General features: G+C 56.0%; 2 protein-coding genes across 5 annotated transcripts; both read right to left on the bottom strand.

The window, feature by feature from the left end:
• Nucleotides 1-3,334: 3,334 nt before the first annotated feature.
• VPS37D (VPS37D subunit of ESCRT-I) lies at nucleotides 3,335-6,106 on the bottom strand. 4 transcript variants are annotated; one of them, XM_071447973.1, is made up of 5 exons: nucleotides 5,889-6,105; nucleotides 4,872-5,043; nucleotides 4,289-4,371; nucleotides 4,019-4,153; nucleotides 3,335-3,928 (listed from the first exon to the last, which is right to left on the bottom strand). In XM_071447973.1, exons 1-5 carry the CDS (start codon nucleotides 6,009-6,011, stop codon nucleotides 3,683-3,685), a joined length of 759 nt encoding a protein of 252 aa, XP_071304074.1. In that variant the 5' UTR covers nucleotides 6,012-6,105; the 3' UTR covers nucleotides 3,335-3,682. The 4 variants fall into 4 exon arrangements, with proteins under 4 accessions (XP_071304074.1, XP_071304073.1, XP_071304072.1 ...); XM_071447972.1 differs by having other exon boundaries at nucleotides 4,004-4,153; nucleotides 5,889-6,103; XM_071447971.1 differs by having other exon boundaries at nucleotides 3,335-4,153; nucleotides 4,872-4,989; nucleotides 5,889-6,106.
• A 1,989-nt stretch (nucleotides 6,107-8,095) lies between these two features.
• On the bottom strand, nucleotides 8,096-14,087 carry LOC139599850 (fibrinogen-like protein 1-like protein). Its single transcript, XM_071447521.1, has 4 exons — nucleotides 14,084-14,087; nucleotides 11,817-11,960; nucleotides 10,355-10,417; nucleotides 8,096-8,730 (listed from the first exon to the last, which is right to left on the bottom strand). The coding sequence occupies exons 1-4, from the start codon at nucleotides 14,085-14,087 to the stop codon at nucleotides 8,096-8,098; spliced, it is 846 nt and encodes a 281-aa protein (XP_071303622.1).
• Between the last annotated feature and the right edge of the window lie 451 nt (nucleotides 14,088-14,538).

Below are 14,538 nucleotides of genomic sequence, written 5' to 3'. Positions count from 1 at the left end.
TTAACAGATGGGGATTGGATGTGTGATAAGCTAAGGAGATCAGAGGCTCCAGGGAAATCTAAACAAGCTGGATTGAGCCTGATGGTCCCAGTGCTGAGGCCCTCCAAGCTCAGTGCAGACCCCACTCCTCACTGCTGCCCCAGCCCCTTTTCAAGGGCTGACATCCCCATTACTGCAGGTTTGGGGTGCTGGGCTGCCCCCCATAGCTGCTGGGTGCTTGGGAGTGTGGGGTCTCAGGGCCTCCTCCTGGAGCTGGGCTGCTCTTTGGGAAGGAAGGGGTCAAACCTGGCTGCTGGCAGATCTTTGCTGGTGAGGGGCAGGAGCAGGGAGCTGCAGGCTGGGGAGCAGAGCCCTGAGCAGCAGTGAGGGGAGGCCATCAGCCTCCTCCCACCCCCTGGCAGGGCTGGGGGTGAGGGGACAGCCCCTGGGACAGCCCCAGCCCTCTGTGTGGGCAGAGCTCTGCAGCCCAGGGCTGCTGCTGGTGGCTCCAGGGAAGGGCTGCCATGGTTGGCAGCACCCGAGGATGGGGGCAGCTCCCCCTCCCTTCAGCAGCATCCCCTGAGGCCATTCCTCGGTTAATAGAGTTAATTGTTAATAGACAATTAACAGCCCCGTGCCTGCTCCAGGGGCCCCAGCTGGGGCACCCTGCCACCCCCTTCCTGGCTGTCCTAGCCCAGGTTTGTACCCTTTTGGCACCCCTCAGTCTGGGGCTGTGGCTCAGGGGGCACTGGGGGGCACCCCTCTTCTCCCAGCTGTTCTGGCTCTCCTGGGCTGGGGCTGCTCCTTATCCAGCCTGGAGCCAGGGGTGGGGGGCACCCCCAGCTCCCAGCCCAGCTCTGGCTGCACCCCAGCTGCCAGGGGGGCTGGGCTGGGCTGGCCCAGCAGCAATGAATGCAGGAGCACACCCAGGGGCAACTCCTCCTCCTCCTCCCCCCCACCCAGGGTGAGCAGCAGCACCTTTACCCTCCTTGACTCCATCCTGCAGGGCAGGGAGAGGCACAGGGCAGGCAGAGGGGCAGAGGGGTCACCCTGTCCAGTGCCAGCCCCTGCCTGTGAGCCAGTGTCCCTGTCTGCCCCGTGTCCCCAGTCCCTGCTGGCTGTGCAGGCCTGGAGCTGTTGGTGGCAGTGGGCAGAAACCTCTCAATCCCCAGGGGTACAGGGTGCACCCCCTGCCAGGATCCACAGCTGGGGTGGCCAGCCCCAAACTGGACAGGACCAGCTGCAGGGTGGCAGGAACCTCCCCAGGGCAGGGGCTCACCTGGCTTGGCCCCTTCCCAAAGCTTCCCAAGGCTCTCCACCCTCGAGTGGGGTGGTGGCCAGCCCAGCAGGACCATGGGGTAGTGAGGGCCTGCCCAGTGCTTCCTGAACTTGCCTGAGGTGCTGCAGGGCTCCTGTGGACTGACAGACAGACAGACAGACCATGGCAGCACAGCTTTCCTTGGGGCTCAGGCTGTCACTTCTTGTGCTGCAGCTCTCATGGACACACTCACCTTGCCCAGGCTGCAGGGGCAGCTCCTCACCCTGAGTCCCCACTCATGGGGCCACTGGGGTGACTCAGGAGCTGCAAGGGAGCAGGGATGTTTGTCCTGGAGCTGGTGGCAGAGCCACCCTGGCAGCCTGGGGCTGCCCAGCCCTGGGGGCACTGCCTGGGGAGATGCACTGGAGGGCCTGGATAGTTTTTGGGTGGTTTTGCTGCTCGTGCACCATCTCCTGCCTCAGTGCTGTGCCTGGTCCCCTGTGGCAGGGCAGTGGCAGCCCACCAGCACTGCCTGGTGAGCACAGAGCCTGGCTGGCAAACAGGCCTTTCACTGCCAGGCTGAGCCCAAAGTGGGACTCAGGAAAGCAGCAGGTGCTTTGTGAAACTCCAAATATTGCAGTGACTACCACCTCCTCACATGCCAATAAAGGCACAGTGGCTGGTCCCATATTTATCCCAGTTTTAAACCTGCTTTAACTGGTAATAATGAAATATTAGCCATAAATGAGGGCTGATGTTTGGCATAAGGCCAGGTAGCCTCAGTAGGGGAGGGTGATCAGACACTGCAAGCTAATGACCTGTATTTTGGGGTGGTTTGTGGCCTGAGCCAGGGCCTTCTGCTGCTTGGGATGATTTCCAAGCAGTCTGCATAGCAGGGGCAAGATGCAGTTTGGGCAGGCAGCTGGGAAAGAGGAAAAGAATTCTACAGAGCCAGACAAGAAGAGTCTGAAACCAACCCAAAAGCTAAATCCAGCACAATGGACATGCCACAGCAGGAAACAAACACCAGGAGGCTGCAGCTGAAGGAACCAGGGATGGGGAACACCCTGGGGGATGGGGAACAGCAGCCCTGCACTCACCATCCACTGTGTGATCCCAAGGAAAGGAACAGAAGGGCCTGGGGTGGAGCAGGCTGAGAGCTCAGGCCTCCTGCCACTCTTTGCAGTGAGGGCTGGTGGGAGGTGGGTGAGCAATGACAAAGGGCACAGTGGCCCCTGAGGGGATGGGAAAGGCACATCTCATCCCTTGAGCTGGGATGGGAAAGGGATGAGATCCCACACAAGTTCAGGCTGATGTGAGCAGTGGCTGCCAAGCTGTGAGCAAGTGTCACGGACATACTTTATGAAAAATCCTTTTGACAAGATTTTTCTCCTGAGAAGCTGGGAGGCCTCAGAAACGAAATGTAAACAATAATTATTTGCTGCTGTGGAATGCAATAGGTGCATCTGTGATTGATCTCATGTGGTTGTTTGTAATTAATGGCCAATCACAGTCCAGCTGTCTCAGACTCTCTGGTCAGCCACAAGATTCCATTCCTTTCCTTCCTTTGCTAGCCTTCTGATGAAATCCTTTCTTCTATTCTTTTAGTGTAGTTTTAATATATAATTTTATTTTAATATAATATATATAACAAAATAATAAATCAGCCTTCTGAAACATGGAGTCAACATTCTCATCTCTTCCCTCATCCTGGGACCCCTGCAAACATCACCACAAGCAAGCCCAAGCTGGCCACGGGGTATAACCCTCCATGGGGTGAGGGCTTTGCTGCTGGCACGAGGCATCTCTGGGCACCTTCCCCATGTGCAGGGCCAAACTGGTCCTTGGCACCTCTCCTGAGGGAAGCACACACTCATGGCAGGCTCTGCACCCCTTGCAGGAGCTCTCAACTGCCCCAGGGCAGTGATGTCCTGAGCCAAGTGCCAAGGAAAGCTCTGGGGGCTCCTCAGGCTGGAGGCTCTCCTTGGCTGCCAGTCACCTCCAAGCCTGGCAAGTGCCCCCTGGAAACCCTTTCCTGTCTCATCCTGCTGTTCATAGCCAGAGCAAGGGGCAGAGCACGGAAAGAGCACACACAGAGCATGGAAAGAGGCTTTATTTAGGAAGCATGTGGCACACCCAGTGCTCCTGTGCCTTTTCCCTGCTATCCCTCCCAGCTAAGCCCACTGACACCCCTACAAGCCACCCACCCCCAGTTCCTGTCCCATTCCTCCTGCTGTGGATGCAGAGCCCTCCCCCCGGCACCTCCCCAATGCTGGACCCTCTGCCCCAACCCCGACCTTCATCCCTGTGTGAGCTCCCCCCTGTGCCACCCCACAGCCCCTTCGGAGCTGTGCCCACAGCACCCCCAGCCCTCCTGTTCCTGCCCTCGGTGCTGCTGCCCGGCCCCGGCAGGGGCAGGAGCGGGGCCATCCCCACCGTGCCCCGCTACCGGTGCGGCGGCTCCTGCTCCCGGGGCTGGGCGCTGAGCACGGGCACGGGTCCGACGGGGCGCAGGGGAGAGCCCAGGCCGGGCACCTCGGAGCAGGGAGATGATGGCTGCTGTGCCAGGGCTGGGAGATGGTGCTTGGGAGGTGCAGCCGGCACGGGAAAGGGCGCGGCGGCCTCCGAGGGGGTGAGGACGGCAGGCACAAAGCCGTAGGACAGATCAAAGGCTTTGGGGGCTGCTCCGCTCTGCAAGGGGGCAAGGCGGGCTGGTGCCATGCTAGCTGGGGCACCTGGGCACCCCGCAGGGTCCTTCCTGCCCACCTGCTCCTTCTGCACCTGCTCCTTCTGCAGCAGCTCCTGCAGCTTCTCCAGCTGGGTCCGGCAGACGTGGGAGCGTGTGCGGCTCTGGCAGAAGGACTCCAGGAAGGACTCGAGGGGCAGCTCCTGGGCCAGGAACTGCTTTATCTGGGCCTGTGGGATGGGCAGTGGGACAGCACCCCTTGGAGCCTGGGCTCTTCTGCAGGCCCTGGCACATGGGAGGGCATGGAGAGGACCCCGTGGCCCTGGTAAGGAAGGGATGACAGCACAGGGGTCTCAATAACTCACCTCTGACTCTGCTTCCGAGGCATCAAGCCTGGCTTGGAGCTGGCCCAGGGCGCTCTGTGGGCTCCACTTCTCCAGGTAAACCTCTGTGTGTCACAAGGGGATGGGGCTGCCAACCTTCCCCTGGATACCCCCTCTGCTGGGGGTGCTGAATTTCCCATCCTCAAGCATCCACTGCCCCCCTCCTTGCACTGAAACCCCCCCAAACACACCCCTGGAGCCACCTGCACACCAAGGCTTCCATCCCACAGGTTGCCCAGAGAATCTGTGGATGCCTCATCCTTGTAATTGTTCAGGGCCAGGTTGGACTTGGAGCACCCTGCTCTAGGGAAGGTGTCCCTGCCCACAGCAGAGGATGGAATGAGATGATCTTTAAGGTGCCTTCCAACCCAAATGATTCTGTGATTCCATGGCTGGTCCCAGCTAAGGATGTGCTGTGTCACAGGGAGCATCATCCCCCACCACTCCTGACCACGGCTGAACCATCTCCCTGGGGTAGGGTCAAGAATGCTGAGCCCACCTGGAGCCTCATAGTAACAGGGGTTGCTGTGGATGTGCCTCAGCCCATGGGCTGCTCCCCACTCACCCAGGCGCTGCTGCTTGTCCCAGCAGGCCTCTCGGATCTCCTGCAGCTCCTGGTACTTGATGGCCAGGGAGGCCTTCCCATCCTCCAGCCGTGGGCGCAGGGACAGATTCACCTTGGCCTGGGTGCAATTTGAAGCCAAACACATTTCCCGCTCCAGCTGGAGACTCTGGAACTGTGGGAATGGGATTGGGGCCGTATGTGTCAGCAATGAGAGAAATGGGCAGAACCAGTCAGATCCAGCACCTTGCTGGGCGGGGGACAGTGCCCGTCCGGGGCTGAACCCCCTTTTTCTGCAGTGTCTCCATCCTCTGCTTTGCCTGGGAAGGGGGCGCATCCCGGGGGAATGCAGCGGCTGCAGCCGGGCTACGCAACCTCCAGGCTAAACCCGACCGCGGCAATCTCCGCAGGGAAAGCGCTCGGCAGAGGACAAGGATGTCACGGAAGGGACACGCACCCTCCCCTGGCTGCGCACACCCCGCCCGCACTCGGGGCCACCCAGGGAAGGGGCTGGAATGGGGCCGAGGGCGATTCCACAATAACCCGCGCCCGATTCCGCAGCGCAGCCGGGAGGGCGCGGGGCTCATCCCGGCTGCGGAAAACGAGACCGGGCTGGAGGGCGGGCGAAGGACCGGGGCCTCGGCACATCTCGGGATGCGGGGGCAGCGGACGGGCCTTGGTGGCCCTGGCTTTGGTGGCCCTGGCTTTGGTGGCCCTGGCTTTGGTGGCCCGAGGTTTCGCACCGGGAGCCCCGCGCAGCCGCGGTCGGGACGCCCGGGCGGAGGCTCCCCCGCCCCGCCGGTGGCTCTGCGGCTCCTCCGGAGCCCCGGGATTACGGGTGTCAGGATGAGGGCAGCGGGCGATGGGGCCGGCGGGAGGTCCCCGGCCCCGCAGTGCCAGCTCCGGGCCGCGGGCGGCTCCGCCCTGCGCACCGGGCCAGCCCCGGAGGAGCGAGTGGCGCACGGCTGGACCCCGCCGGCGGCGGGACAGCGGCCCCCGGCCCCCCGGCCCCGGCCGTACCTTCCTGCAGAGGCGGGCGGCGCGCTGCAGCCGCGGCTCGTCCTGCAGCAGCGCCCGGAGCTGCGCCGTGCTCAGCGCCCCGAGGCGGCGCGGGGAGCCGGGCGGCGCCGCGGGCCGGGACATGGGCCGGGATCGGCACCGGCACCGGCACCGGCACCGGGACCCCCGCCCGCGCCGCCGGGAGCCGCGCGCGCCGCCCCGCGCCCGCCGCCCCCGCCGGTCTTAAAGGAGCCGCAGCGGAGCGCGGAGCGATCCCGCAGCGCTCCTGCACCGCAGCGATCCCGCACCGCTCCCGCAGGGCTCCTGCACCGCAGAGATCCCGCACCGCTCCCGCAGGGCTCCTGCACCGCAGAGATCCCGCACCACAGCGATCCCGCAGGGCTCCTGTACCGCAGCGATCCCGCCCCGCACCGATCCCCCACCGCTCCCGCCCCGCACCGATCCCGCACCGATCCCGCAGGGCTCCCGCCGGGGACACGGGCGCTGCTCTCGCTCCGCGCACCCTGCACTCGCTGCGCGCAACCCGAGCCCTCTGTGCGCACCCTGCTCCCCGCTGCACGGATCCTGCACCCCATTCTGGGCACCCTGTACCCCCTGTGAGCACCCTGCTCCCTCTCGGCTGTGCACATCCTGCGCCCGTTCTGGGCAACCTGCAATCCCGCTGTGCACACCCTCCACCCCACTGCACGGATCCTGCACCCCATTCTGGGCACCCTGTACCCCCTGTGAGCACCCTGCTCCCTCTCGGCTGTGCACATCCTGCGCCCGTTCTGGGCAACCTGCAACCGCTGTGCACACCCTGCTCCCCACTGCACGGATCCTGCTCCCCTCTCTGTTCACCCTGCGCCCTGCTCTGGGCACCCTGCACCCTCAGTGCACACCCCGTGCTCCCCGCTGTGTACCCGCAGCCCTCTGGGCACGTCCCGCACACCGAGTCCCTCCTGCCGCCACCACGGTTTCACTCCTCGCTGCCCTGCACCCCCTGGGACAGCCTGGGACAGCCTGGGACAGCCTGGGACAGCCTGGTGCCCTGTTAGCCACTGGCTCAGGAGAGGTGGGAGCTGTGAGACACCCTCTCCCTGTGGCACCCTCTCCCTGGGGCACCCTGTCACCGGGGCACCCTGTTACCAGGGCACCCTGTCAATGGGATACCCTATCCCTGGGGCACCCTGTCCCTGGGACACCCTGTCACCGGGGCACCCTTGTCACTGGGGCCCCCTGTCACGGTATCACCCTGTCCCTGGGTCACCCTGTCATGGCATGTTTGTGCAGCCCCTTTGTCCCCTAAGGAAAGCTGCCCTACTGGGACCAGGAACTGCTGCCACAGGGTCACTAAATGTTTGCAGGTATTTAGAAACCTAGAAGAAAAATTCCAGGACCCCTTTAACAGCCATGTCTCCTTTCTCTTCCAGCTTCTGACCCTGGCACACGACAGCTGGTCTTCCAGCCAACACAAATCCATCCTGGAGCTGCTCTGCTGTGTGGATCCCCTCCCTATGCTGTGCAGATCACAGGGCCTTTATCACAGTGTAACTGGGTTTAATTTTCTTACATCCCTGAGAAACATTCAAGGCTTTCTCTCTCCAGGCTGAGTAACCTGGTTTAGTGGAAGGTGCCCCTACCCATGGCGGGGGGTTTGGAGTGAGATGGGTTTTAAGGTCCCTTCCAACCCAAACCAGGCTGTGATTCTATGATAAACCTCAAGACTCCAGTTCTGACTCCTGACATGGGATTTCTTGGGTCTCAGGGGAGAAGATCAGAGGTACAGAACAGATGTCATTACTGAAGAATGAGCTCAAGCAAGCATGTTTATTGGATGCCTTATCAAACACTGCAGAGAGGCTCAGAGTACATGGAATGTGGGGCATTGCTTTCTGTGAGTTCTGGAGACAGCAAGGAAACTCTGATGTAACTCCAGGGCTGTGTGTTTTCCTCCTACAGGGAAGGTACATGTGGAATCCACAAATTTCATCAGTGTTTTTTTAATTCTTGATTATGACCATAATAACAAGGAATCATTGGCAAGCACAGGGAATGGAGCTGAGCAGAGGGGAGTCTGCAGTTGGAGAGGGGGACTGTAAAGTGGCATTTCATTAAAGCCCTGCTACCCTTGTGCTCCTCGCTCTGCTCCAGAGAGGCTCACACTCTTTGGCCGTGCAGAGCCTTTGCAGAGTGTCCACTGTGGACAGGAGGAGGAGGAGGAAGCACTAACAATAAGAAGCTGGTTTAATGAGGATAAGAGAGGATTTGCAGTTCCCCTTGCACAGGTTGCCCCATGTCAGGCCCCCCTTGTAATTCAGCCGCACGGAGTAACAGGATGAGTACCACCACCCTCCCTCATAGCTGTAGGCACAGTTCTTACTGTAAGTGTCCTGGTCCTGGTCCTTTGTGGAGAATTTCATGTTGTCATGCATGTTGTTGGGATTGTCTGAGGTCATGGCATCCCCGGCTGTGCCGTTGTAGGAGCCCAGCCTCAGGCGGTAGCCGTGCTCCTCGTCCTCCACGCTGAACAGGTTGTAGTCTGCGAAGCTGAGGTTGTCTGCAGAGTCCTGGATGACAAACCTGACCTGGTAGACCTTCTGCTTGGCAATCTGGTGGATGTACTCGGTGCCCAGCCAGTACTCGGTGCGCACGTTCCCGAAGCCGAACTTGTAGGTGCTCCAGGCCTCGGCCCAGGTGACAGGGGTGTCCCTCTGGTTCCTCTGGATGACGGTCCAGCCCCCGTGGGTCACGTTCATCTCGCAGTACACCACCAGGTGGTGCAGCCCTTTGGGCTGGATGATGTACACGCCGCTGTGGCTTCCCCGGGGGATCTCACTGCAGTCCTTGGGCCACCCTGACGCTGGAAACAAGAGCTGGTTATTAAATGCCCCTGAGAGTGGGGGGTTTCTTTTGTGTCTGAATCCTTTTGCACACACATTCCTAGGCTGTATTCCTGCCATGTGCTCACAGGAGTAAATAAAGATATTACATGATCAATGATTTGATAAACTCTTGCATGGTCAATGTAAGACTTTATCAAATCAGGGCACCCTCAATGCAGGAGTAATGTGCTCTGACTCCAATGATTCAGAAGGTTGAACAAATGCCTTATTAAGCTGTATTATATTACACTATATGATGTTATTATATATAATAATATTATATTATTATATATTATATTATAATTAATATAATATAGTATATAATTATACATATGATATGATATGATATTAACATATAATATATTACTATTATTATAGTAATAATATAATATAGTAATATTATATTATAGTAATATAATATAATATTACTATATTATATTATTACTATTCTATACTATACTATACTCTGTACTACACTATACTATACAAAAGAAAAACCCATGACCCTTTCAGTTATGACACAGCTTTGATCCAATTGGTCTCACAGTCCAAACAACCATCACAAAGTCTAATTAACAAATCCCTTTCAGTAAACAATCTCCATAGCACATCCCACATGTGCCAAACAACAGGAGCAGCAAGCAGAGATAAGGATTGTGTTAATTCCCTTCTCTCTCTGAGCTTTCTCACTACCTTCCCCAGGAAAAATCCTGGGAGACAGAATTATGTCTCTCTCTGTTCAAAGAGTATGTGAATATCACAAGAGTTGAGCTTCACATTTTCCTAAGACAGGATTCAAACTGATGGGGACTCACTGTGAAAATGTCTGGTGAGACCAAGCCAGGATCTCTGTCACCCAGGGACCCCCATGCAGGCTGGGCTGAGCCTCAGTGATTTGCCTGTGTCGTGCAGATGATGCATCACCACAGACAAATGCAAATCTGGGGGACAAAGTCACTTGCTGGTACAGCACAAGAGGTTTAGTGCTTTGCCCCAGAGAGAGGGTGGCTGTCACATCCACATCTCTAACAATTAAATCAGTCCTTGGGACCTCAACAGGGCAAAGCCATTGTTGTTCTTTGGCCCTACCCAAGTAGCTCTTTGGAGACTTCCTGACTTGTTGGATTTGATTATGGCCTTTCCATGCCCCAGCGTGTCTGCACCTCATACAACAAACAGCTGAGTGTACCTACACACTGCTGGGAAGGAATTTGCTCCACTTCAGTACCTCTGTCACCAGCTGTCCCCACCCAGGTAGGACCTGTCTTTGGCCTTAGGGGTTAATGTTGACCCAGCCAGCTCAGTAATTCTGTCACATCCAACTGTGTACTGAAAATAGGAAGTGACTAATCACCAATTCCCAGTAATGAGGCATCACTTTCCAGTTTGGACCTTTATGTGGGAAATTCCCCATGCAAAAGCCCCTCATCAAGTACTGAGCCCAGGACACAGCTGGCAGCAGAGTCCCCTGAGGTTGTAGCTGCAGCCCATCAGAAAATCAACATATTCCTGGCAGTGCAGGTGTAAGACATGGGAGAGTTGTCTGAGAGCTCTTGGTGAGCCCAGTGATGGTGGAAGCCCCCAGGAGATGCAGAGACTCACCATGGCTCACTGGAGGGTGGTGGGCGATGTCCCTGGCCTGCCGGACGTGTCCATCACCATCATCTAAAGTAACACAGGAGACAGGAGTGAGTGTGGTGGTGTTTGAGGGTCCCCAGGACGAGGGAAGAGATGGGAATCTTGACTCTTCAGAAGGCTGATTTATTATTTTATGATTACATTATATTAAAAGAAAATCATATACTAAAACTATACTAAGGAAAAGAGAAAGGCGACATCAGAAAGCTAGAAAAGAATGAATAATAAAATTTTGTGACTGACCAGAGTCCCAACACAGCTGGACCTGTGATTGGTCATCAAGTAGAAACAATCTACGTGAGACCAATCAAAGATGCACATGTTGGTAAACCATCTCCAGACCACATCCCACAGCCATCAGATAGTTATAGTTTACATTTCTTTTCTGAGGGTTTCGGCTTCTCAAGAGAAAAATCCTGGCAAAAGTATTTTTCAGAAAATATGTCAGTGACAGAGTGAGTGTGGGGAGTAGACATGTCAGAAGCCTGCTAGGAGAGCTCAGTCTTCTCCAGATGATATTTTTCTGTTACTGGTGTTAATTCCAGAGGAATTCACCAATTTCAGGTATCAGCACGTTGGTAATTTAAGGGAATTTACATGGTTCTTAGAGTCAGGCTGATGCTTTTATGGTGGAAGGGATTTGGGCATACTGTGCAGGGGAAAACCCCTAAAGGTGGTGGCAGCACTGGGAAGATGGGTGTCAGAGTGCAGCAGCAGCAGCTGGGACTTGGGAAGAAGAGGGATTAAAGAGGGAGGGAAGAAATGTGAGAGCAGACAGAGGAAAACTGGCTCAGGTGCCAGGAGTTGGGAGAGGTGTCTGCTCAAAAGGGAATTTGAAGGATGTTGCTGGAAGAGAGGGTGGTTTAGAATGAGTTAATGCAAGGACATCTCTGTATCCACTGATGGCTGTAAAACACAAGGATCAGTCACAGGCTTATGAAATCACAAAAGCCACTCCTGTCCCCTCTCTACAACAGACAATTCACCCTGCAGCTGCTCAGGTGACATCCTCAAATACCTGCTCCCTGCCTCCAGTCTCAGCTGGCACTGTCTCACCTCCTCCATGATCTCAAAACACACTGGAACCATCTTTAACCCTTCTCCAAGGTAGAGCACATGGCCCACAAGACTCTGGGCTTGCCTTGCTGCCAACTTGTCCTTTCTCATGGGATGCTGTGAGCTCTGAGCTTTGGGCTGTTCTTCTGTCCCTTATGGACAGAAGAACTTCATGCCATGCAGGAGGTGAGACAGGCAGCAAGCAGAGGGGCACCCTAAGGTTACTCTTGTTCCAGTAGGACACTCAGATCAGTATTTAGTCCTTCCTTGGTGTGACAGACGTGTGGGCAGGCTGGTGAGGATGTAGGCTCCGTAGGATCTGACTGATCAGGACCTTGTTAGCCTCTCCCTGCTGCAGGGCCATACTTACCAAGCTGGGAGGGCTCTGGGGGAGCATTCATAATGTCATCCATGGTGCCATTGAGGAGGTACAAGTTCCTTATGTCAACATCAGGAAAAGATGCTGCCAGGGCCAGCAGGCAGGTCAAAAGCAGGAGACAAAGGCCCTGGGTAGCTGAAATGGGAAGGGATTGGAAGAAAGAGATCAGAACTCTTCTATTGGAAAGCCACTAACCCCATTCAGAGTAAAACAGGAAAATTAAACTGTGTAGAGCTCCCTCAGAGCCATGAGCCCCATGTAGATGAGTTCATTTAGATGAGCTCTCCTGTACACATTAGCAGGAGTCATTAGTGGTGGCACCTGCTGTAGTGGTATTTGAGACCAAAGAAGTGCCAAAACCTTGTCCAAACTCAAAGTGTCCACAATCAGAAACCCCTATAAAACTCAAGACTTGGGACTAGGCATAACAAGCAGGGTGAACACAGAGGGAGGAATCCCCTTTCTGCCCAGCTCCCATGGCACAGAATTCACAGAATCACAGAATTCACAGGATGACCAGGATGGAAGAGACCTTCAAGATCATCAAGTCCAACCCAGCCCCAGCACCTCAGCTAAACCCTGGCACCCAGTGCCACATCCAGGCTTTGTTAAACACCCCCAGGGATGGGGACTCCACCACCTCCCTGGGCAGCCATTCCAGAACTTTATCAACCTTTCTGTAAAAAACTTTTTTCCTAATATCCAACCTGTATTTCCCTTGGTGCAGCTTGAGGCTGTGTGCTCTGGTTGTGTCAGTGCTGCTGGAGAGAGAGCCCAGCCCCAGCTGAGCACAGGCACCTTTCAGGGAGTTGTAGAGTGATGAGGTCACCCCTGAGTCTCCTTTTCTCCAGGCTGAGCACCCCCAGCTCCCTCAGTGGCTCCTCACAGGGTTTGTGTTCCTTGCCCCTCTCCAGCCTCTGGATGTGCTCCAGCCCCTCCATGTCCTTCCCAAGCTGAGGGCCCAGAACTGGACACAGCACTCCAGGTGTGCCCTCAGCAGTGGTTTGAGCTGGGACTGCCCTGGGGCTGTGGGCAGCAGGACCCTGGGGTGAGAACAAGCCCCAGGCAGGGCTGTGTGTGTGCAGCAGCATGGCAAATGAAGGCAGCACAGCCCTCCAGGATCAGAGTGGGTCTGGGGTAAATGATGCCCTTTCTGTGGTGATGTTGGTTGTGTGGCTGCTTCAAGGTTTCCATATGAGGACAGCTGGTCAGAGCACTAGGAAAAACCAGCACACTTTTTGCAGTATTCAAGCTAAGTAAAATAGCAGAAAGTTTGTCCTGATTCCTAAGGAGTGGGACACTGTGGAGCTGCCTGCCCATGGGGAATTCTGTTGCTGATAAGACACTCACAGCTCACCTGGCAGATTACCAGTGTGAACCCCTCACTCTTCAAAACCAAGCAGAGCCAACACCTATTGCATTTCCCAGGGGTACCTGGGTTTGGCACCATTCTCTGGGATGCCTGAGAAGGAAAATGATCATGGATGGCAGCCTGGAACCACTGTGTGGAACCACAGCCACCCTAGAGACAAACACCCCATTCTGGGGATGCTCAGAGATGTCCCAGCCTATCGTGCTGGTTACAGTTTTACAGCAAGTCTTTTAAACACACTTCACTCCAACTGATTCACTTCTCAGCTCCTACATAACATTGGGTGTGTTGATATACTTGTGTTTAAGGACATGTTTAAAGACATTTTTCCTTGAGGCCCCCAGGGAAGAAATGCTCCCCCCCACTCCAGCCCTTCCCCTGGGACTGGTCATGAAAACTCTGCATAGGAAGGAGATGCAAAGGAGGATCAGCCTCTTGTGGGTGCTGTGCTGGGGACAACAATGTGCCATTGAGCATCTGACCTCCAGATCTGGGTACCTGTTCAATATCACACGTTCAGCAGGAAAATCTAAAAAATCCCTTTTCTACACTAGAGTATTTAACACTTTCTTTGGAGAACTGAAAACTGCAAAGAATGGTAAATACAAAGCTTGTAAATTGGTCTGTGTGGTGCTCCAGGGCTACACTGGTACTACCTGGAAATGGCAGAGCATGCAGGCTCAGCACAGGGCAGAGCAGGCACAGACAAGGGCTCAGCACCAGGATATCCAGGGTGTGGGGAGGACAGACCCCACAGCAGAGTGCTGGGACACCCTGTGAGCTGCAGGCACACACAGAGGTCCCATCCCATCCCATCCCATCCCATCCCATCCCATCCCATCCCATCCCATCCCATCCCATCCCATCCATCCCACCCTACACTCACCCATGCTGTCTCTGTGGGGACCTGTGGAGCACAGAGCTGGGTGGTTTTGGCCTGGCTGGAGGGGTGTCCAGCCTGAAAGTTATAGGGTTGGGCAGGTGAGGGGGTGGAGGCATGAGACCCAAAGCTCTGCACTTGTCCTCTGCTTGGCAGCAGGACCAGTGGCTCAGGGCTTATTTGCTCTCCACCATCAAGTGATCAGTCCTCAGGCAATGAAGTCACACAGGTGAAGAGCCTTCTCCAGAGGCAAAGCAAATAATTTGGTGCCAATAAGCAAATGCTTTGAAATGACCACAATTCAGTGTGCAGTGTTTCCCCAGGGAATGACGTTCTTGGGGCATCTCCACAGAGCTCAACTGGTGAGTAAACACCCAGGTGACTTTCACCTCCTGGATGGAAATCAAACATCAGGTGTAAATCATTCCCTTCAGAGCTGACATTGAGCTCAGCAGCCCCTG

Source organism: Agelaius tricolor, unplaced genomic scaffold, assembly GCF_023055355.1.
Source record: "Agelaius tricolor isolate 1412-34295 unplaced genomic scaffold, bAgeTri1.0.p SCAF_25, whole genome shotgun sequence".
NCBI lineage: Eukaryota > Metazoa > Chordata > Aves > Passeriformes > Icteridae > Agelaius > Agelaius tricolor.
This window is presented reverse-complemented; position numbering and strand designations above follow the sequence as displayed.